This window comes from Pan troglodytes, chromosome 11 (assembly GCF_028858775.2).
Source record: "Pan troglodytes isolate AG18354 chromosome 11, NHGRI_mPanTro3-v2.0_pri, whole genome shotgun sequence".
NCBI classification, from domain to species: domain Eukaryota; kingdom Metazoa; phylum Chordata; class Mammalia; order Primates; family Hominidae; genus Pan; species Pan troglodytes.
This window is the reverse complement of record NC_072409.2, coordinates 9,732,918-9,755,706: the sequence shown is the minus strand read 5'-3', so window position 1 is coordinate 9,755,706 and position 22,789 is coordinate 9,732,918. Positions and strand designations below refer to the sequence as shown.

At 58.4% G+C, this 22,789-nt stretch overlaps 2 protein-coding genes across 7 annotated transcripts; one reads left to right on the top strand and one right to left on the bottom strand.

Moving 5' to 3' along the window:
* The first annotated feature begins 685 nt into the window (after nt 1-685).
* On the top strand, nt 686-19,303 carry PKN3 (protein kinase N3). 4 transcript variants are annotated; one of them, XM_001159776.8, is made up of 22 exons: nt 686-1,138; nt 3,596-3,836; nt 4,027-4,172; nt 5,114-5,225; nt 5,297-5,424; nt 5,623-5,806; nt 11,436-11,582; nt 11,662-11,771; nt 11,883-12,026; nt 12,430-12,505; nt 12,581-12,749; nt 12,946-13,048; nt 13,182-13,249; nt 13,556-13,619; nt 13,753-13,844; nt 15,134-15,310; nt 16,721-16,783; nt 16,945-17,021; nt 18,077-18,219; nt 18,301-18,408; nt 18,590-18,670; nt 18,781-19,303. In XM_001159776.8, the coding sequence occupies exons 1-22, from the start codon at nt 1,115-1,117 to the stop codon at nt 18,991-18,993; spliced, it is 2,670 nt and encodes an 889-aa protein (XP_001159776.3). In that variant the 5' UTR covers nt 686-1,114; the 3' UTR covers nt 18,994-19,303. The 4 variants fall into 4 exon arrangements, with proteins under 4 accessions (XP_001159776.3, XP_016817293.1, XP_063644287.1 ...); XM_016961804.4 differs by having other exon boundaries at nt 18,590-18,626; nt 18,781-19,016; XM_063788217.1 differs by having other exon boundaries at nt 708-1,138; nt 3,394-3,836.
* ZDHHC12 (zinc finger DHHC-type palmitoyltransferase 12) lies at nt 19,256-22,724 on the bottom strand. 3 transcript variants are annotated; one of them, XM_520297.8, is made up of 5 exons: nt 22,381-22,724; nt 20,826-20,962; nt 20,396-20,473; nt 20,038-20,204; nt 19,256-19,889 (listed from the first exon to the last, which is right to left on the bottom strand). In XM_520297.8, exons 1-5 carry the CDS (start codon nt 22,478-22,480, stop codon nt 19,568-19,570), a joined length of 804 nt encoding a protein of 267 aa, XP_520297.4. In that variant the 5' UTR covers nt 22,481-22,724; the 3' UTR covers nt 19,256-19,567. The 3 variants fall into 3 exon arrangements, with proteins under 3 accessions (XP_520297.4, XP_009455706.3, XP_016817296.2); XM_009457431.4 differs by having other exon boundaries at nt 19,256-19,867; nt 22,381-22,714; XM_016961807.3 differs by having other exon boundaries at nt 19,293-19,917; nt 22,381-22,714.
* Between the last annotated feature and the right edge of the window lie 65 nt (nt 22,725-22,789).

Below are 22,789 nucleotides of genomic sequence, written 5' to 3'. Positions count from 1 at the left end.
GGTAAAGCCCTAAAAAGTGGCACGGGCTGAACCAGCAAGCTCAGTCTGAGTAAGAGATGGGCCGGAGAGAGGTCTGGTTCATTCATCTGTAATTTGTAATTTATCATAATTTTGGGTGAGGATTTACTTTTCCACAAGTATACGTTCTTTTTTTTTTTTTTTTTTGAGATGGAGTCTCGCTCTGTCACCCAGGCTGGAGGGCAGTGGCAGGATCTCGGCCCACTGCAACCTCCGCCTACCGGGTACAAGTGATTCTCCCACCTCAGCCTCCTGAGTAGCTGGGATTACAGGCGCCCGCCACCACGACCGGCTAATTTTTGTATTTTTAGTAGAGACGGGGTTTCACCATGTTGGCCAGGCTGGTCTCGAACTCCTGACCTCGTGATCCGTCCACCTCTGCCTCCCAAACTGCTGGGATTACAGGCGTGAGCCACCGCGCCTGGCCTAGTATACATTCTTGTAGTGACTAATATCTAGTCTGGGCCAACCACTCCGAGGAGAGAGACAATTTTGGATTAGCCCACATTACACCAACAACGTGCGAGACAAAGAGAGACTTGAGGGGCTTGGTCGAGGAGGCCCAGCGCGTTAGAGGCGGGAGCCAGGTTGTAGAGGGGCTCAAAGTTAAGAGGAGGCGGCCAGCTCCACCGGCTGCACCCGGCTGGGCGACCCGGCAACCTTCAGGGGGCGCTGTTTCCCCCATCCCTGTCCCTAACTGGCCGGCTCCTGCGGGCGCGCGGCGGGGAAGGCCAGAGGACCTGGGCGCGGGCGATGTGCCTCCTGAGCGTCCAAACCGGGGGTGCGGCGCGGTCACGCCCAGCGGGAACCGCAGGCGCCGAAGCCCGGGTGCTGGGCCCAGAATCCCGCGGAATTTTGGATCCGAGGAAGGCGCTGGGACGCGGGACCTCGGGCGTGGGGTCCCGGGCGCTGGATCGGCGCGGACGGGAGGCGGCGCTGGTCCCGCGGGCCAGCGGGTCTCGGGAGGGGGCGCCCGATCCCGCGTCTCCGGCGCCGCTTCCCGGGAAGTTTCAAGTTTGAAAGTCCTGGCGGAGGGTCTGCGGCTTCCGGGACCGGAGTAGCTGAGAGGAGGGCCCCAAGCGGCCGGAGCGGCGCCATGGAGGAGGGGGCGCCGCGGCAGGTGAACGGCGTGGGAGGGGCGCGCGGGCCCGGGGGGTGCGAGAAAGCCTCAGTCATCGCCCCGGAGCCCCGAACCGCGGCCGCTTCCCCCGATCCTCCCCTCACCCGCGCCCCTTCCCTGCCCCTGCCCTGGCCCCGGCCCCGCGACGCCCTCGCAGAGCAGACCTGATCTCCGGGTTCGGTGGTTCCTGGACCTTGCAGAGTCTCCAAATCAGTCCCCGGCTGACCCGGAGACTGAACCCCAACCAGCCCGTGAGCGAGGACGGCTGAGTCCGCAGTGTGCGCCACCAGGGTGGTCCGCAGAGTGTCCTTAAGTCGGTTCTCCTCGGTGGGGCTCCAAGGCCGACGGGAATTAGCCGGGATAGAAAGGCGGGCCCAGGGGCCTGGGGGGATTAGAATGTGCGCGCAGCGCGGGGCGCAGTCTGTGCGCGCTTGGCAGTGGCAGGAGTCCTTCCCGGAGCACAGGAGGCACGAGGGGAGCGTGGATGAGAGGGGAGCGGCCTCCCCCGCCCCAGGGCGGGAACCTTTGGGTACATAGCGGGTTCTAGAATGCGGAGGGGGCTGGGTTTCCTGCCAGAGCTGGCAGTAGGTGTGCGTGGGCCCGGAGGACCGAGGCCATGTCTATCTGCTCCTGAGGAGGGAGAGGTGGTGTCCTGTCCCGGAGCGAGTGGTTGGGAGGGGGGCATTTGCGGACAGGAGTGGGTCCCCGCAAAGAGCGGAAAGGAGGTGGTGTGTGTGTCCATGTTGGAGTCCCAACCCAGGGCAGACGGGACCATGGGGGTGTTGGGGGATGCGTGTAGACTCCTTGAGCGCCCAAGCCAGTCGTTTAGGCCGCCTTCAGGGCTGGGGCTCGGTCTGCCCCCTCCCACCCCCTTCCTCTGGAGGTCCCTCCGCCTGTTCCAGACGTAGCTTGTACACATTTTCCGATTTCCTGCGGGGCTCCGCCCTGCAGCGGCAGCTGGGTGACTCAGGACCCCGGTGGCCGGGCCCCCAGCTCCATGGGACCTTTGTTTGCTCCGGTCTTTGGCTCTGGCCCTGTGGCCTAGGGCGGTCAGAGGATTTCCTGAGCCTCGCCCTTGCCCTCTGACAGCTGGGCCAGCAGGCCCCGCTGAGGTCTGGGGCGGGGGGGTCCCTGAGTCTGGGGTTGCGGCCCCTTCCACTGGGCTCAGGAGAAGATGGAACACAGAGAGGTAAGATGGGGTCCCTGCAACAGCCCGTGTTGCGGGGCATCGTGGGTTACCCGGCCTGAGGTCACCTTTGGCACCGGTTGGTTTGAAATGCTGGCGGCTGGAAAGGAGGTGTTCCTGTTCCTGGCTCCAACCTGGGTGAAGCCGTGAGACAGCCTTCTACTTCCTCCCGGGAGCCGAGCAGGGAGTGGGCACCCGGAGACCTCCCCAGTTCCTCTCTGTGCCTCTGCTTTGCTACCTGTGGCATTGGGACATCACCTTCTACTTCCTCCCGGGAGCCGAGCAGGGAGTGGGCACCCGGAGACCTCCCCAGTTCCTCTCTGTGCCTCTGCTTTGCTACCTGTGGCATTGGGACATCAGGGGAACAAGCCCTGGCTCCCAGGCCCCTGGCTGCCTTCTCATGTGGCTTCATGTGAACCCCTATTCGGCGTAGCTTTTGTGGCTCCTGGACTCTACTTTGGGTCCCAGATGTAGAGAGAGCAGCCTGATTACCCAGGGCTGCCAGGGACAGCTGGGGCCCGAGAGATGGTGGCCCCTCCTCTGTGTCTTGACTGTGGGCAAGTTACTTCACCTCTCTGGGCCTCAGTTTCCTCACTAGAAAATAGGGGTAATAGTCCAGGTGTGTTGGCTCACACCTGTAATCCCAGCACTTTGGGAGGCCAAGGCAGGTGGATCACCTGAGGTCAGGATTCAAGACCAGCCTGACCAACATGGAGAAACCCCGTCCCTACTAAAAATACAAAATTAGCCGGGCTTAGTGGCGTGTGCCCGTAATCCCAGCTACTCAGGAGGCTGGGGCAGGAGAATCGCTTGAACCCGGGAGGCAGAGGTTGTGGTGAACCGAGATCGTGCCATGTCACTCCAGCCTGGGCAACAAGAGCAAAACTGTCTCAAAAAAAAAAAAAGAAAAAGAAAAAAGAAAATGGGGGTAATGACCACCGCTACCGGGTGGGGTGGCTGGGGGGAGTGATGTGGTAATATATGCAAAGCACTTAGAATAGAACCTGGCACCCGTTTACCGTGTGAACTGTCCCCCCCGCCCCATCCTTCTCTAACGGGCGGAGGACAGGAGCCTGGACTAGATGAGTGGCCTCGGAGTTTCCATCTGGCTCAGGCCTGAGCTCTAAGGGGAGAGAGGCTTCCCAAACCCTGTGCGAGTCAGTCCTGGGTGCCGTCCCTTCCTCCGCCTCCATCTGCAGTGAGCAAAGGCTGCTGGTGGCCGCTGCACCCCATGGCTGTTCTCCACCCTCTGCTTTCCACCGGCACTGCAGCCTGGGCCGAGCCAGTGGCCCCCAGAGGATGAGAAGGAGGTGATCCGCCGGGCCATCCAGAAAGAGCTGAAGATCAAGGAGGGGGTGGAGAACCTGCGGCGCGTGGCCACAGACCGCCGCCACTTGGGCCATGTGCAGCAGCTGCTGCGGTCCTCCAACCGCCGCCTGGAGCAGCTGCATGGCGAGCTGCGGGAGCTGCACGCCCGAATCCTGCTGCCCGGCCCTGGGCCTGGCCCAGCTGGTGAGTGAGGAGCTGAGACCCCCTCAGGACAGAAGGCTCTAGGCCCATCTGGCCCCTGGCCTTGGCCCTGGCCACTGTGGCGAGACCACCTCATTTCCTGCCTATAGATCAGTAGGGGAAGGAGGAAAGGCCACAGTGGGGGTCTCGGCTCTGGGTGAGGGACTCCTGTGCTCGATACCCCCGTGCACAGAGCCTGTGGCCTCAGGACCCCGGCCGTGGGCAGAGCAGCTCAGGGCTCGGCACCTAGAGGCTCTCCGGAGGCAGCTGCATGTGGAGCTGAAGGTGAAGCAGGGGGCTGAGAACATGACCCACACGTGCGCCAGTGGCACCCCCAAGGTAAGGCCCCACAGTCTGATGGCAGGAGCACCCTGGCCCCTGGTCTGACAGGGAAATGCACCTCAGCCATTGGGCTCATAAGGAGACACCATCCCAGCCTGCCGCCTGATGGGGAAAATACAGCCCCAAACCCCAGCTGGGTGAGGAAGGCATGGCTGTAGTCTCTAGTGTGACAGAGAAGGCCTTGCCCTGGTCTAATGGGATCCTAGCCCAGCCCCAGTCCCAACTCCCAGCAAGATGTCCAGAACTGGGCCTCAGTCCTTGTCTGACAAGAAGACTTGGCTGTGGCCCTGATATGATGACGGAGGCAGGACCTTAGCCTTGATCTAATGGGGGAGGCTTAGCTTAGCCCCTGCCCTGATCTGATGGGGGAGGCTTAGCTTAGCCCCTGCCCTGATCTAATGGGGGAGGCTTAGCCCCAGCCCTGATCTGATGGGAGAGGCTTAGCTTAGCCCCTGCCCTGATCTAATGGGGGAGGCTTAGCCCCAGCCCTGATCTGATGGGAGAGGCTTAGCTTAGCCCCTGCCCTGATCTAATGGGGGAGGCTTAGCTTAGCCCCTGCCCTGATCTAATGGGGGAGGCTTAGCTTAGCCCCTGCCCTGATCTGATGGGGGAAGCATCAACCCTGCTCTGATGGGGGAGGCATGACCACAGCCCTGATCTGATGGGGGAGAGTTAGCCCCAGCCCTGATCTGATGGGAGAGGCATGACCCCAGCCGTGATATGAAAGAGGAAATTTGACCCCAGCCCTTGTTGGTCAGATGGAAAAGGCTCCCCTGACCCACCAACTAGTCCAACAAGGGAGGCTTGACTTTAGTGTTTGGCCTAGAGGTTTCACTTTAACCCTGTTTTGATGGGGGAGACCCGGCTCCAGTTCCTGGTCTGATGGGGGAAGCTGTGGCCCAGGCCTGGTCTGATGGGCCTGTGCTACGGCTCCATAGGAGAGGAAGCTCCTGGCAGCTGCCCAGCAGATGCTGCGGGACAGCCAGCTGAAGGTGGCCCTGCTGCGGATGAAGATCAGCAGCCTGGAGGCCAGTGGGTCCCCGGAGCCAGGTGAGGCCTTGAGACACAGGGGGTGTGGAGCAGTGAAGAGCAGGGCCTGAGAGCCGCCGTCCTTCCCACAGGGCCTGAGCTGCTGGCGGAGGAGCTACAGCATCGACTGCACGTTGAGGCAGCTGTGGCTGAGGGCGCCAAGAACGTGGTGAAACTGCTTAGTAGCCGGAGAACACAGGACCGCAAGGCACTGGCTGAGGTCAGGCCCCAGCCCTGGCCCTCTCCTAAGGCTGGCTTGTTCCCATACCACCCTCAGCAGGGGTGTGAAGGGAGGGTGGCCGTGTAAAAGCAGGACTTCTCTGTTGAGACTTCATGGGGAAGGTGGCTCCGGGTGACCTGGGCTGCTGCCCCCTGCCATATACCCCACGAACCTGGCTCTACGTTGTCCCCTCTGCAGGCCCAGGCCCAGCTACAGGAGTCCTCCCAGAAACTGGACCTTCTGCGCCTGGCCTTGGAGCAGCTGCTGGAGCAACTGCCTCCTGCCCACCCTTTGCGCAGCAGAGTGACCCGAGAGTTGCGGACTGCAGTGCCTGGATACCCCCAGCCTTCAGGGACACCCGTGAAGCCCACCGCCCTAACAGGTAGCCAGAAGTTCCTCCCCCTTCAAAGCTCTCCTTCTTTTTGGGGGGAGACCGGAAGCACAAACAACTCTGATGAAGAGTTCAAGAGTTCCAGTCCTGCCCCAGCACCCACTAGCAGCGTGACCTTGGGAAACTGACATTCCTTCTTCAAACCTCAGTTTATCCATCTGTAAAATGTGGATGATATAGCACCTACCTCATAGGGTTGCTGTGTTGCACGTGATGTGCTAAGCACAGTGCCTAGCACAGTCAGCACTTGGACAGCGTAGCTTGTATTTACATAAATAACCAGAATAATGCTTAAAGCACTGGTGTTAGGAAGCTCGCAGCCCTGTAAAGCTTGATACCCAGCACTGGGCAGCTTGGACTGTTAGAAAGTTTTCTAGGCTGGGCGTGGTGGCTCACGCTGGTAATTCCAGCACTTTGGGAGGCTGAGGTGGGTGGATCATGAGGTCAGGAGTTCCAAGACCAGCCTGGCCAAGATGGTGAAACCCTGTCTCTACTACAAATACAAAAATTAGCCGGGCGCGGTGGCGGGTGCCTGTAATCCTGGTTGCTCAGGAAGCTGAGGCAGAGAATTGCTTGAACCCCGGAGGCGGAGGTTGCAGTGAGCCGAGATCACGCCACTGCACTCCACCCTGGGCGACAGGGCAAGACGCCGTCTCAAAAAAAAAAAAAAGGTTTTCTTGGGCCAGGCATGGTGGCTCACGCCTGTAATCCCAGCACTTTGGAAGACTGAGGTGGGCGGATCACCTGAGGTCAGGAGTTCAAGACCAACCTGGCCAACATGGTGAAATCCTGTCTCTACTAAAAATACAAAAAAGTAGCTGGATGTGGTGGCACATGCCTGTAGTCCCAGCCACTCGGGAGGCTAAGGCGGGAGAATTGCTTGAACCCAGGAGGTGAGGTTGCAGTGAGCTGAGATTGCGCCGCTGCACTTCAGCCTAGGTAACAGGGCAAGACTCCATCTCAAAAAATAATAATAATAATTTCCTTGGAAAAAAAATAATAAAATTAAACTAAAATTGCTGGGTGCAGTGGCTCACACCTATAATCCTGGCACTTTGAGAGGCTGAGGTGGGAGGATTGCTTGAGCTCAGGAGTTTTTTTGAGACCCAGTCTCAAAAAAAAAAGAAAAAAAGAAAGTTTTCTTGGCTGGGCACAGTGGCTCAAGCCTGTAATTCCAGCACTTTGGGAGGCTGAGGTGGACGAATCACTTGAGCCCAGGATTTCTAGACGAGCCTGGGCAACATAGTGAAACCTCATCTTTAGAAACAAAAAAAATTAGCCGGGCGTGGTGGCGCATGCCTGTAATCCCATCTACTGGGGAGGCTGTGGCAAGAGAATTGCTTGAACCTGGGAGGCAGAGGTTGCAGTAAGCCAAGATCGCACCGTTGCACTCCAGCGTGGTGACACAGCAAAACTCTTTCAAGAAAAAAAAAAAAAGAAAGAGTTTTCTGGTCTGGCGCAGTGGCTCATGTTTATAATCCTAGCACTTTAGGAGGGTGAGGCATGTGGATCACTTGAGTCCAGGAGTTTGAAACCAGCCTGGGCAACATGACAAAACTCCATCTCTACAAAAAACACAAAAATTGCCGGGTGCGGTGGCTCACGCCTGTAATCCCAGCACTTTGGGAGGCCGAGGCAGGCGGATCACGAGGTCAGGAGATCAAGACCATCCTGGCTAACACGGTGAAACCCTGTCTCCACTAAAAATACAAAAAATTAACCGGGCGAGGTGGCAGGCGCCTGTAGTCCCAGCTACTCGGGAGGCTGAGGCAGGAGAATGGCGTGAACCCTGGGGGGCGGAGCCTACAGTGAGCCGAGATCGCACCACTGCACTCCAGCCTGGGCCACAGCGAGACTCTGTCTCAAAAAAAAATACAAAAATTAGCCAGGTATGATGGTACGTACCTGTAGTCTCAGCTACTTGGGAGGCTGAGGTGGGAGGATTGCTTGAGCCGAGGGAGGTTGAGGGTACAATGAGCCATGATCGCGCCACTGCACTCCAGCCTGGGCAACAGAGAGCCCGTCTCAAAAAAAAAAAAAAAATTAGGCTGGGCACGGCAGCTCATGCCTGTAATCTCAGCACTTTGGGAGGCCGAGGTGGGTGGATCACCTGAGGTCGGGAGTTCGAGAGCAGCCTGACCAAAATGGAGAAACCGCGTGTCTACTAAAAAATACAAAATTAGCCGGGCCTGGTGGTGCATGCCTATAATCCCAGCTACTCAGGAGGCTAAAGCAGGAGAATTGCTTGAACCCGGGAGGTGGAGGTTGCAGTGAGCCAAGATGGCACCATTGGAATCCAGCCTGGGCAACAAGAGCAAAACTCTGTCTCAAAAAAAAAAAAATTTGCAAAAATTAGCTGGGTGTGGTGGCGGGCGCCTGTAGTCCCAGCTACTCGGGAGGCTGAGGTGGGAGAATGGCGTGAACCTGGGAGGCGGAGCTTGCAGTGAGCTGAGATTGTGCCACTGCACTCCAGCCTGGGTGACAGAGTGAGACTCCAAACAGAGTGAGACTCCGAGCAGAGTGAGACTCTGAGCTCTGTCACCCAGGCTGGAGTGCAGTGGCGCGATCTCGGCTCACTGCAAGCTCCTCTTCCTGGATTCACGCCATTCTCCTGTCTCAGCCTCCCGAGTAGCTGGGACTACAGGTGCCCGCCACCACACCTGGCTAATTTTTTGTTTTTGTATTTTTAGTAGAGACAAGGTTTCACCGTGTTAGCCAGGATGGTCTCGATCGCCTGACCTTGTGATCTGCCGGCCTAGGCCTCCCAAAGTGCTGGGACAGGTGTGAGCCACCGCGCCCGGCCAAAAAAGTTAATTTTCTTATCTTGCACTGAGATCTGTCTCCTTGTAGCAGCAGCCAAATCATCATCAACAAATAATCTGAGAGCATGGGCTTTGAAGCTGTATCCCACCGAGATACAGTGAGAGCTGGAAAGGCCAGTGCCTGTCTCCACAGAGCACTGCTACAGGGCCGACTGACCCCATTCCATTGTGAGCAGAGCTGAGAAGAGGAAATGCAGGCTCTGGATGGAGCCCTCTCACCTGGCCTTGGGGAATCGAGGAATATTTTCTTTTTTTTTTGAGATGGAGTCTCGCACTGTCGCCCAGACTGGAGTGCAGTGGTGCGATATCAGCTCACTGCAACCTCCGCCTCCTGGGTTCAAGCAATTCTCCTGCCTCAGCTTCCCGAGTAGCTGGGATTACAGGCCTGCACCACCATGCCTGGCTAATTTTTGTATTATTAGTAGAGACAGAGTTTCGCCATGTTGGCCAGGCTGGCCTCAAACTCCTGACCTCAGGTGATCCATCTGCCTTGGCCTCCCAAAGTGCTGGGATTACAGGCGTAAGCCAACCATGCCCGGCCCAAGGAATGTTTTCTAGAGGAGGTGGTGTCTTGGCCTTGAAGGACTTACACGGGAGTACTTATGGCCAAGTAGACAAGTTGAGGAACGCAGAAGAAACAGCTTGTTAAAAGGCCTAGAATTCAACTACTCAAGGCCACCCCATATCCTGTCCCCTGGCTAAACACCCCAGATACTTGAGTTGTCCTTTTTTTTTTTTGAGACGGAGTTTTGCTCTTATTGCCCAGGCTGGAGTGCAGTGACACGATCTTATTGCCCAGACTGGAGTGCAGTGGCGCAATCTCGGCTCACCGCAACCTCCGCCTCCCGGGTTCAAGCGATTCTCCTGCCTCAGCCTCTTGAATAGCTGGGATTACAGGCATGTACCACCACACCTGGCGAATTTTTATATTTTCAGTAGAGATGGGATTTCTCCATGTTGGTCAGGCTGGTCTCGAACTTCCGACCTCAGGTGATTTGCCCGCCTTGGCCTCCCAAAGTGCTGGGATTACAGGCGTGAGCCACCTCGCCCCACCTCTTTTTTTTTTTGTTTGGAGACAGAGTCTTGCTCTGTCACCCAGGCCGGATTGCAGTGGTGTGCTTTCGGCTCACTGCAAGCTCCGCCTCCCGGGTTCATGCCATTCTTCTGCCTCAGCCTCTCGAGTAGCTGGGACTAACTACAGGCGCCCGCCACTGTGCCCGGCTAATTTTTTGTATTTTTATTAGAGACGAGGTTTCACCATGGTCTCGATCTCCTGACCTCGTGATCTGCCCACCTCGGCCTCCCAAAGTGCTGGGATTACAGGTGTGAGCCACCACGCCCGGCCTTTTTTTTGGGGGGGGTGGGGGACAGAGTCTTGCTTTGTCGCCCAGGCTGGAGTGCAGTGGCATAATCTTGACTCACTGCAACCTCCGCCTCCCAGGTTCAAGCGATTCTCCTGCCTCAGCCTCCCAAGTAGTTGGGATTACAGGCGCCCACCACCATGCCCGGCTAATATTTGTATTTTTAGTAGAGACAGAGTTTCACCATGTTGGCCAGGCTGGTCTCGAACTCCCGACCTCAGGTGATCCACCTGCCTCAGCCTACCAAAGTGCTGGGATTACAGGTGTGAGCCACCACGCCCGGCCTCAAGTTTTTGTTTTGTTTGTTTTTTTTGAGCTGGAGTCTTGCTCTGTCGCCCAGGCTGGAGTGCAATGGCACAATATTGGCTCACTGCAACCTCTGCCTCCCGGGTTCAAGTGATTCTCCTGCCTCAGCCTTCCGAGTAGCTGGGATTACAGGTGCCCACCATCATGCCCGGCTGGTTTTTGTATTTTTAGTTGGGATGGGGTTTCGCCATGTTGGTCAGGCTAGGCTTGAACTCCTGACCTCAGGTGATCTGCCTGCCTTGGTCTCCCAAAGTGTTGGGATTACAGGCATGAGCCACTGCGCCCGGCCGAGCTGTTCTTTCTAAGCTTCTCTTTCTACCCTGGACCCCTGCCTTTGTTTACAAGTTCTCTCTGTGTGTAACCCCCAGGCCCAGAATCTCCCTAAATGATACTCTTGGGCCTACTTCGTGTCCTCAAAAGCTGCTAGATCCCCACTGCTTTCTCTACCCTTTGAGGGACAAACCTCTAGTGACGTGACACATGAACTTACTCCGTTGACAAAACACGTTTCATATCCATTGGGAGAGGTGGGGCAGAGCTGGGACTCACCTCCACTGTTCAGATGGGGAAACTGAGGCCCAGGGAGCAGGTGGGTCCGGACAGGAAGCCAGGCTTCCTGCTCCCTGTCCCAAGCTCTTATCCTTGCCACAGTGCTCTCTAGGCCCCAGTTCTAGGCAGCATCTCGTCATGTGCTGTGGCTCTGTGCAGCCTGGCTGAGGTCTGAGGTCTGAGCCTATGTCCCTGCCGCTCCAGCATGTGGAGGGGAGAGCCAGTTGCTCTGCCCTGGAAAGAGGTGGCTGCCACAGAGAAGTGTGCAGTCTGGGACAACGTGGCTCCTCACCTGGGAGTGTCCAGGTCGGAGGCCTCCTAGGGTGTCATCGGGGTCCAAGGGTACCCTTTGGGGGGCTCGTGGTGCTTGGGAGCTGCAGGACAGTCAGCAGGCTCCTGTCCAGGCACTCTAGGCCACCACACTGAGTGAGGTTCCTCAGGTAACTGCCCTGGCCTCAGGTGGGTACGGTCTGGGTTCAGCCACCTCCTGGAGAGGGTGGCCTTCCTGGGGTCCCAGGACACCTTGGTGGTAGCAGTGGGAAGATGGCATCTGACAACGCCCCCCGCTCACTCTCCCCACAGGGACACTGCAGGTCCGCCTGCTGGGCTGTGAACAGTTGCTGACAGCCGTGCCTGGGCGCTCCCCAGCGGCCGCACTGGCCAGCAGCCCCTCCGAGGGCTGGCTTCGGACCAAGGCCAAGCACCAGCGTGGCCGAGGCGAGCTTGCCAGTGAGTAGGGAAGGAGCTTCAGGGGGAGCAGGAGACCCCTGCTTCAGGCCTGCCCTGAGTCCCGGCTCTGGCCCTGCAGGCGAGGTGCTGGCTGTGCTAAAGGTGGACAACCGTGTTGTGGGGCAGACGGGCTGGGGGCAGGTGGCCGAACAGTCCTGGGACCAGACCTTTGTCATCCCACTGGAGCGAGTAAGGCTGGCCTTTGTGTGGTCAGGGGTGACCTTGGGCTGCGGGGTGGAAGGCTGCCCAGGTTGGGGCTCGTTCTGCACCCCACCCTTCAGCCTGGCCTCCCCAATACAGGCCCGTGAGCTGGAGATTGGGGTACACTGGCGGGACTGGCGGCAGCTATGTGGCGTGGCCTTCCTGAGACTTGAGGACTTCCTGGACAATGCCTGTCACCAACTTTCCCTCAGCCTGGTACCGCAGGGACTGCTTTTTGCCCAGGTGCTCACCACCTCCGCCCTCTGACTTGGCGGGACCCTGGGGCATCAGGGCCAGGAAGGCCTTCAAGACCGATGCACTGCGTGTAGGTGCAGAGACTGACGACCAGAGAGGAGGGCTCCAGGAATAAGGGCTCCTAGCCGCTCTCTCAGGGCTGCATCTGGAGGCCTGGGTCCTTGTCCTGACTGCCCTGCCTCAGGTGTGACCCTGGAAAAGTGCCTCTCCTCCCTGGGCCTCTGTTTCTCCACTAGTATCAATGAGGACATTGAATCTGTTTCTCTGGGTCCTTCTGGCTCTTGCATCTGTTGACCCTGGGGGCTTGGGCTGTAATCCCAGGGGCAGAGGAGGTGCCATGGCAGATGAGATGGGAGGTGACTGGTCCACAACCCTGCCCCTACCCCTGCAGGTGACCTTCTGCGATCCTGTCATTGAGAGGCGGCCCCGGCTGCAGAGGCAGGAACGCATCTTCTCTAAACGCAGAGGTGTGGAGGGAATGGGGGCTATGTGTGAGGGAGCAGGGCTGGGGTCCCGGGACTAAGCTCCCCCTTTTCTCCCAGGCCAGGACTTCCTGAGGGCTTCGCAGATGAACCTTGGCATGGCGGCCTGGGGGCGCCTCGTCATGAACCTGCTGCCCCCCTGCAGCTCCCCGAGCACAATCAGCCCCCCTAAAGGATGCCCTCGGACCCCAACAACACTGCGAGAGGCCTCTGACCCTGCCACTCCCAGGTGAGGAGCTCCCTTGCCCTAGACTGCATGCTCCTCTGTGGCGGCTTCCTGACTCCAGATCCAGTCGGTATCTGTCTGTCTGTCTGCATTGCTCAGCCCGCTAACCCTCTGTCCATCTCACTTTGGGTTGGTGTGTCCATCCTGCCAGCTCTTGCATCTGCCTGTGCTGGGCACTGTGTCTACTTTCTCCTTACAGTAATTTCCTGCCCAAGAAGACCCCCTTGGGTGAAGAGATGACACCCCCACCCAAGCCCCCACGCCTCTACCTCCCCCAGGAGCCAACATCCGAGGAGACTCCGGTGAGGGGCTGGAGGGACTAGTGGCTCCTAGGGCCGGCTGGGGCTGGCAGGGCCACCCAGCTGTGGGGTGGCAGGCCTGAAGGGAAAGAGAGAAGGAAGCCCAGCCCTGCCCTGAGCTCCTCTATACTCACAGCGCACCAAACGTCCCCATATGGAGCCTAGGACTCGACGTGGGCCATCTCCACCAGCCTCCCCCACCAGGTACCCCATCCTGCGCACCTTCATGTTTGAGACGTTCGTCTGCTTGCTTGAACATTTGTGTATCCATTCATACATTACTCCCTGGCTCCCTGGCGGGTGCGCTGACTGGCTCTCGGGGTCTGATTTGCTAAACCCACATTATTGAGCTCCAGCTCTATGCCGGCTTCTAGGAGTCCTTACTGCAGGGCTTTTTCGAGCCCATAGGTCCAGACAGCCCAGGACTGGGCATGGGAGGCTTGGAGTGGCTCTGGGTAGGGACCCAGCCAGTGCCCTAGGGGACTTCATATACCCTCTCTTCCTTTGCAGGAAACCCCCTCGGCTTCAGGACTTCCGCTGCTTAGCTGTGCTGGGCCGGGGACACTTTGGGAAGGTAGTGGGCTGAAGAGGGTGGTATGGGACAGGATTGGGGGCCTCATCACATGAGCCAGGAGGACCTGATCTGTGGGGGCGGTAAAGGCTCCCTGGTCTGGCCCACCTGGAGCACAACCTCTCTCTGGCCCCAGGTCCTCCTGGTCCAGTTCAAGGGGACAGGGAAATACTACGCCATCAAAGCACTGAAGAAGCAGGAGGTGCTCAGCCGGGACGAGATAGAGAGGTGTGTGGGGGTGCCGCAGGGCACCCAGGATGGCTGGCCTGGGCTGTGGCATCCAGAGGGCCGTTGAAGGTTCCTGGGGCTTTGGAGAGGTGACCCCGTGGGGCCAGCCAGCCTGCATTCTCTTTTGCCACCTGCAGTTGTTAACTGTGTTTCCTTGGGCAGGTCCCCTCTTCTCTCTGTCAGTTTGCTCTACTGTAAAATGGGGGCATTGGTGGCTGTGCACGTTCAGAGCTCCTTGTGAGCCCCTGACATATAGAAACCATCACTCTATGGCCAGGCGTGGTAACTCATGCATGTAACCCCAGCACTTTGGGAGGCCAAGGCAGGCGGATCACTTGAGTCCAGGAGTTCATGACCAATCTGAATCACATGGTGAAACCCCATCTATAAAAAATAGCCAGACATGGTGGCATGTGCCTTTAGTCCCAGCTACTTGGGAGGGTGAGGTGAGAGGATTGCTTAAGCCCAGGAGGTAGAGGTTGTAGTTAGCAGAGATCTCCAGCCTGGGCAACAGAATGAGACCTCATCTAAAAAAACTAATTAAAGAAAAAAAAAGGGGGAGGCTGGGCACGGTGGCTCATGCCTGTAATCCCAGCACTTCAGGAGGCCAAGGTGGGAGGATTGCTTGAGCCCAGGAGTTGGAGGCCAGCCTGGACAACATGGTGAAACCCGCCTCTACAAAAAATACAAAAATTAGCTGGGCGTGGTGGTGCACACCCAGCTACTCGTGAAGCTGTGGTGGGAGGATCACTTGAACCTCAGTGGCGGAGGCTGCAGTGAGCCGAGATCGCACCACATCACTCCAGCCTGGGCAAGAAAGTGAGACCCTGTCTCAAAAAAAAAAAAAAAAAAAAGGCTGGGCGCACTGGCTCACACTTGTAATCCCAGCATTCTGGAAGGCCGAAGCAGGTGGATAACTTGAGGCCAAGAGTTCGAGACAAGCCTGGGCAACACAGCGAAACCCCGCGTCTACTAAAAATACAAAAATTAGCTGGGTGTGGTGACGCACTCCTATAATCCCAGCTACTCGGGAGGCTGAGGCACAAAAATCTCTTGAACCTGGGAGGCGGAGGTTGCAATGAGCTGAGATCACACCACAGCACTCCAGCCCAGGCGACAGAGCAAGACTGTGTCTCAAAAAAAAAAACAAAAAAAACGAAAAGAAACCATCAGTCTACTTGCCTGGCACTTTGGCTGAGGGCCCAGTGAGCCAGGGGTGTTGTGCAGGGCACAGGGCACAGCCCAGGGAAAGTTTTCCTTCCCTCTAATACTCTTGCTCTCTCCTGCAGCCTGTACTGCGAGAAGCGGATCCTGGAGGCTGTGGGCCGCACAGGGCACCCTTTCCTGCTCTCCCTCCTTGCCTGCTTCCAGACCTCCAGCCATGCCTGCTTTGTGACTGAGTTTGTGCCTGGTGGCGACCTCATGATGCAGATCCACGAGGATGTCTTCCCCGAGCCCCAGGCCCGGTGGGTTCCATCCCTCCTGCCTGCCTCTTCCAGCAAACTTTGCCTGGTTCCCTACACCCACTCTCTACATACTGCTCTCTCCAAGTGCCCAACAGCAGAGGAGCAGGAGTCAGAGGCCTTGGTTTACATCCTGGCACCAACTGACAGCATTTGTGATCCTGGGTATCAGCTTATGAAGCTGTGCATTAGGTTTCTTTTTTTTTTTTCTTTTTTTTTTTTTTGTGAGACGGAGTCTGGCTCTTATTGCCCAGGCTGGAGTGCAATGGCATGATCTCGGCTCACCACAACCTCCGCCTCCCTGGTTCAAGCCATGCTCCTGCCTCAGCCTCCTGAGTAGCTGGGATTACAGGCATGCACCACCACTCCTGTCTAATTTTGTATTTTTAGTAGAGACGAGGTTTCTCCATGTTGGTCAGGTTGGTCTCTAACTCCTGACCTCAAGTGATCCGCCCACCTCGGCCTTCCAAAGTGCTGAGATTACAGGCGTGAGCCACCACACCTGGTGAGTCTCAGATCTTTATTTGAAAAATAGGCATGATTGGCCGGGCACCTGTAATCCCAGCACTTTGGAGGCTGAGGCGGGTGGATCACCTGAGGTCAGGAGTTCGTGAGCTGGCCAACATGGTAAAATCTTGTCTCTACTAAAAATACAAAAATTAGCTAGGCATGGTGGCACACGCCTGTAATCCTAGCTACTTGAGAGGCTGAGGCAGGAGAATCGCTTGAACCCAGGAGGCGGAGGTTGCAGTGAGCCGAGATCCCACCACTTCGGTCTGGCGACAGAGCGAGACTCCATCTAAAAAAAAAAAAAAAAAAGGCCGGGCACGTTGGTTCATGCCTGTAATCCCCACACTTTGGGAGGCTGAGGCGAGTGGATCATGAGGTCAAGAGATCAAGACCATCCTGGCCAACATGGTGAAACCCTATCTCTATAAAAACTAAAAAAAAAAAAAAAAAAAAAAAAAATTAGCTGGGCGTGGTGGCGCATGCCTGTAGTCTCAGCTACTTGGGAGGCTGAGGCAGGAGAATTGCTTGAACCCGGGAGGTGGAGGTTGCAGTGAGCCGAGATCGCACCGCTGCACTGCAGCCTGGGTGACAGAGCGAGACTCCGTCTCAAAAAAAAAAAAAAAAAAATAGGCATAATGAATATCCACTGCAGGGACCAACACTTGGTCCCTGGCACCATTTAAGGGCCCATGAAGGGTGAGCTGGAAATGCATGCAAACTTGGGGCGACCTTGGGACTGTTGGAGCACCCCCACCCTCAGCATGATGCTTGTCTCAGTCTCACTCATCTCTGACTCTGGCCGGGACATCCGGGATCCCCCCGCTATGGCCATCCTGGTGCCTCCCTGCCCTGCCTCCCTGGTGTGTGTCTTGGGCCTGAGTTCTCCCATAACCACCCCTGCAGCTTCTACGTGGCTTGTGTTGTCCTGGGGCTGCAGTTCTTACACGAGAAGAAGATCATTTACAGGTGACTTTTGTCCCAGGGATGCACGGGGGTAGGGGTGGGGGTGGGGGTGGAGTGGGTAAGGACAGACGCTGCCTCCGCCTGCCTGGGCTGCTCCAGGGGCCGTTATTGTTCCCTGGGTCTGAGCCCCGCTCAGTGCCTTTGATCTGCACCCTTGCCCTCAGGGACCTGAAGTTGGACAACCTTCTGCTGGATGCCCAGGGATTCCTGAAGATCGCAGACTTTGGACTCTGCAAGGAAGGTGGGGGCCGCCCATTGGGATCCATATCTCCAGCCTTGTTTACCCAGCCTGGCCAATAGGATGATGGGCACATGGCATGTCCCAGGAAATCTCCTCACCTGCGGATGCCCTGGTTCCACCACCCCAGACCTCATTCCAGGGGACAGCTGGGCACACTGGCCCTTTCTTCCTAGTCCTAGAGGCTCGTAGCCCCAGCCTGCACCTGGCCCAAGGGAGAGCCTGTGGTCAGGGATGGGAGAGGAGACTGAGTTCTGCCTTATGTTTTTTTTTTTTTTTTTTTTTTGAGACGGAGTCTTGCTGTGCCGCCCAGGATGCAATGCAGTGGTGCAGTCTCGGCTCACTGCAGCCTCCACCTACTGGGTTCAAGCGATTCTCTTGCGTCAGCCTCCCAAGTAGCTGGGACTACAAGCGAGCGCCACCACACCTGGCTAATTTTTGTATTTTTTTAGTAGAGACGGGGTTTCACTGTGTTAGCGAGGATGGTCTCGATCTCCTGACCTCATGATCCACTCACCTGGGCCGCCCAAAGTGCTGGGATTACAGGCGTGAGCCACTGCGCCCGGCTTCTTTTTTTTTTGAGATGGAGTCTTGCCCTGTTGCCCAGGCTGGAGTGCAATGGCGCAATCTCGGCTCACTGCAACCTCTGCCTCCGAGGTTCAAGAGATTCTCCTGCCTCAGCCTCCCGAGTACCTGCGATTACAGGCACATGCCACCACACCCAGCTTATTTTTTGTATTTTTAGTAGAGACGGGGTTTCACCATGTTGGCCAGGCTGGTCTCGAACTCCTGACCTCATGATCTGCCCACCTCGGCCTCCCAAAGTGCTGGGATTACAGGTGTGAGCCACCGCACCCAGCCGAGTTCTGCCTTCTGTGACCTTAGCCTGTGAGCTTGGCTCTGCATGCAGTCAAATGGCGTCATAACCATTCCCACTTCCTTGGGTACAGGGCAGGGCTTGGCACAGGCTCAGCTCCCTGGCATCATAAGGCTTGGCTGTTGAGGTTATTGTGAATAGGCCACACCAAGCAGCTATTGGTGTGCCTGTTGGTTTGCAGGGATCGGCTTCGGGGACCGGACTAGCACCTTCTGTGGCACCCCGGAGTTCCTGGCTCCCGAGGTGCTGACCCAGGAGGCATACACACGGGCTGTGGACTGGTGGGGGCTGGGTGTGCTGCTCTACGAGATGCTGGTGGGTGAGGTGAGTGCTGGAGCCTGTTTCCTGGGCCTCTGGGTTGGGGTGGGGTGGCCTGTGCATCCTGCTGAGCCCCCATCTCCACAGTGCCCGTTCCCAGGGGACACAGAGGAAGAGGTGTTTGACTGCATTGTTAACATGGACGCCCCCTACCCCGGCTTTCTGTCGGTGCAAGGGCTTGAGCTCATTCAGAAGGTAAGCACTGCAGGGTCTGGGGCTGGGCTGGATGGCCGCTCAAGGCCCATGTGCCCTCTGCCGTGGGACAGCAGACCCCCTGCCACCCATCCTTAGAGCGCTCTGGGCCAGCGTGCTTGGGGCCTGTGGATGATGGCAGTGCCTGGGGCTGAATGCCCTAAGTGAGCGCCTGTCTGCCCAGCTCCTCCAGAAGTGCCCGGAGAAGCGCCTCGGGGCAGGTGAGCAGGATGCCGAGGAGATCAAGGTCCAGCCATTCTTCAGGGTGAGCGGCTGGGGTGGCGGTGGTCCCCTGTGCCTGGCAGGGTAGGTGGCATGGAGTGACTCCTGGAGCTGCTGTTCCTGCCGTCTCAGGCGCCTCTCCTTTGCCCTCAGACCACCAACTGGCAAGCCCTGCTCGCCCGCACCATCCAGCCCCCCTTCGTGCCTACCCTGTGTGGCCCTGCGGACCTGCGCTACTTTGAGGGCGAGTTCACAGGGCTGCCGCCTGCCCTGACCCCACCTGCACCCCACAGCCTCCTCACTGCCCGCCAACAGGCCGCCTTCCGGGACTTCGACTTTGTGTCAGAGCGATTCCTGGAACCCTGAGGGCATCTCCTGGCACCTCTGTCCCCTTCCCCCACAGACTGTTAGAGCCTCTGCTCGTTCACCCGTGCGCCCTGCCTGGAGGTCCAGGCCTTGCTGGGTACTTATGAGCCCTTGGGATTCAAGGTGGCAGCCATGGGGCCACTGTTGTGGGCTTTGCTCAGTGTCACTGGGCAAAGTGTGTCCCTTCCCCCTCCAGCTCGCCCTCCTCTACCTCCCAGCGAGACCTGGCCCAGAAAGGGTGCCGCAGCAAGGAGTGATATGGTTTGTCTTTTTAAGACTGGACTTGCTTTATATTAAATTTGTAAAAGTGTGCACTGGCAGCAGCCTGGGCGGGGCTGGGGTGGAGCCCGGGGTCTGCTTGGGCCTGAGCCGCCCACAGGTCCTTTTCTTCCCCTTCTTCCTTGGAAGGCAGAACTGCCCACCAAGGCAGGGATCTGTCTGACTTGAAGCTCCGTTCTGGGGCCTGGGAGGCGTGGGCAGGAGTGAGGGCCCCAGGCCCTCTGAGTGCTCACCCCAGCTGGGAACAGGCCCCGTGGTTTTCAGGCACAAGACGGTAGCCCGGCCTCCAGCAACCCTAAACAGCTGGGCTGCTGCCCTCTTCCTCCTCCTCAGCCCAGAGCGTCTCCCAGGACCCTGAGGGCCATCCACAGAAGAAGTGGGCCAGGTTGCGGGTCAGGCCTCGGTCGAAGGGGTTGCTGGGGCGCTGGCGGAGATAGGCGATGCGGTGTGAGGAGATGAATTCCCAGGTGGTGGTGTTGCTGGCCACCAGGTAGAGGTGCGAGGCGAGGAGCAGGCTGGCCACCAACGAGAAGAAGGACAGCAGCAGGAAGGTGGCGAACAGGAGCCCGCTGGACCGCAACCACAGACCCCAGGGCTGGAAGAACCGGAGGCCTGACCTGCGGTGCAGGGGACAGGGGCCTGGTGCTGGGGGAGGGCAGGGGAGCCCTTCCCTCCCCGTGCCGGGTCCCTGGGAGTCCTGGCTCTGTCCACCCCTGTGGGAGCATTCATCCCACCCTCCCCCTACACCCGGGCAGCAGCACCCACCATGCCAGGTACAGGCCCCACAGAAGCACCACCAGCTGCAGCGCCAGGTAGACCACAAAGAGTGGGTGGTTGCGCTCTCCCACACAGTTCTCCATCCAGGGACAGTGGTGGTCGTAGCGGCGGACGCAACGGCGGCACTCACGGCAGTGCCGAGCCCTCAGGGGCTGCTGTGGGCATGGAGGAGAGTGGAGGCTCAGTGCCAGCCCTGCTGTGGGCCCACCACTGAGGGAAGGAATCAGGGCCTGATTCTGGAAGGCCTTCTTGGAGGAGGGGTGAGGCCCAGGCAGTGGGGCAGGAGGAGGTCGAGGAGTCTCAGCTTTGGCCCAACCTCTCCCACGGGTGTCCGTGCATCACTCACCAGCACCAGGCAGTATCTGCAGCGCCGAAGAGGGATGGCTGGAGGAACCATGGCTGTTTGCTCCTCTTTGAGCTCCTCCTGGAATGAGGGGTGGGGTGTAAGACAGGGTCCCCTTGGGAGACAGATGGCATTGGCGGGCAGCTCCCCTAGGGGCCGGCTTAGCTCTGGGTATGGAGTTTGGGACCCATCCCATGCAGAATGGAGGTGTGGGGTGTGGCGGAGCACCCTGGACTGAGGGCGGCTGTGTGATGTTTGCAAGTCTCTTCCTTCTCTGGGGCCCAGCAGTTTCCTCACTACTGTAGATGGGGCTCTAGGGGTGGCAAGAGGAGTCACTGAACTGCTCCCACAAGAGCCTGCAGCACAGAGCCTGGCATGGAGACTGGTGCTGGTTGTTAGGTCCCTGTTGGTGAGAGTAGGGGCCCCTGGTTACCTGAGGCTGGGGCTGCACATTCACGTAGCCAGGGTCCATGAGTGACACAGCGAAGTAGAGCAGCAGGGAGCCCAGCACCAGGAGCAGGAAGGTGAGGGGCAGGAGCAGCTCCCCCTGCTCCTCCCATTGCCGCAGCTCTGGAGAGGCCGGAGAGCACAGTGAGGCTGGGCCGGGTAGAACAGGAGTGGGTGGGGTTGGGGTGCAGTTGGAGGTGGGGAAGTGTGTTCCTGGCTGAGCAAAGGCCTGGAGATGTTGGTTCCATGAGTGGCTGTGTGTGGCCAGCAGTTCATCTGCACTTTATCTGGAGGGTCAGAGGGAACCATGGAAGGTTATAGAGCCAGATCTGTTTTGGAAAACCTCATTGCTAAAGAAATGGATCAGGGGAAGCCTGAGGGCAGAGCATCTGGCCAGGAGGAAGAAGAGAGTCGCTACAAAGGCCTGGCAGGAAGTGAGGGAGGAAGGAATGGACAGGGGGCTGCTGGGTGAAGGGAGCCAGACCTGACTGGATGTGGGAGAGAGGGAGGAGGGGTCCAGCGTCTCTGGCTCTGCAATGGTGAGAGACTGGTTAGGTCTGAAATGCCTGAGAGAGATACAGTGGGAAGGGTGCAGCTGGCAGGCTCAGATGCTGCAGAGGGGCATAAGGAAGGGTCCAGCAGGCTTCAGCCCAGGGAGGTGACAGGATTTTGGGGAGGTAGGGTGCAGGGCAAGGAGTGAGGGGGCATGAGACCACCAGACAGCAGAGTGTAGACAAATCCCGTGTCCCTTGGTTGTAAGGGGGAGCAGAGAAGAAAGGGTGGGTTTTGAGGGGGGTTTTCTGATACGGAGACCTGAGCAAGTTTTTAGGCTAAAGGGTGAAGGTGGTGGAGGAGGTCTGTCTTGGGAGGAAAGCCAGAAGGGGCCCCAGTCCAGAAACTGAGGCTGGACTGCCATGGAAGGAGGGCTGGGGTCTGCTGTGGGGGACAGTGGGGGAGGCTGCCTGTGGCAGGTGAGGCGCTGGGTAGGGGGCTACTAAGAGGAATGAGGGAAATGGAGGTGGGTGGGTGGGTGAATCTGTGGGAAGATGGGAGACAGGCCGCACCCCATGGGGTGTTCTCTGGCCTGAGGGTTTGCCTGGACTTGGGCAGCTAGTGGCCATGGGGGTGTGGAGGGTGTGGGTGTGGGCAGAATGCCAATCTTTGCATCTAGTTGAGCCTCCTAATCGTATGGATAGGAAGATTTGGGGTCAGTTCCTGGGAAGGATCATGTGGGTCCCAGGATCAGGGGACATGGGGCTCAAGTCGGTCCTTGGATCTGGTGGGCACCGGCTGGGTCCTGGGATGGACAGGGCATTTGGCAATGATCAGGAAGATGCTGGGATTAATTAGGGATCAACGGGGTATCAGGCAGAGAGCAGGTGGCTCTTGGAATGATAGATGGGGAGAGGGCTTCAGGAGCTGGCGGAGATCGGGCCAATCCCAGGATCTCCAGGGATTAGGCGGGAGACCCAGTGAGACCAGAACGTCTGGGGAAGTACGCGGGATCGGGTGGGTCCGGGGTCGCTCGGGGTCCGGCTCACCGGTATCGTGCAGGAAGAGCACCAGCGTGATTCCCCAGGTCAGCACGGTGTGCCCGGTCCGCACCAGGACCCCAGGGCTGAGGAGCGCCCAGGGCGCCATCGCCTCGGCCCGGGGCCCCACCCGGAAGAAGCGCCCAGAGGGGCGGGCCCTCCGAGGGAGGGGAACGCGGCCGCCCGGGGACTGGTGGATCTAGGCGTTGGGCGGGGCCGGACTGGGTCAGGGAGGCTGCCTATTGGATGGCATCTGCGGCCGAGTCGACCCTCAAGCCAACAGGTGCCTGAAGAGGCTGAGGGTGGGGCCGGCGCGCGCGCAGCTGGTAACTCCCTCAACTCCAGCCCCACCCGCCAGGTAACTTTTGAAAGCGCCGGAGCGCGCGCGCACCTCCCCCGCGCTCCCCTGTGCCCTCCC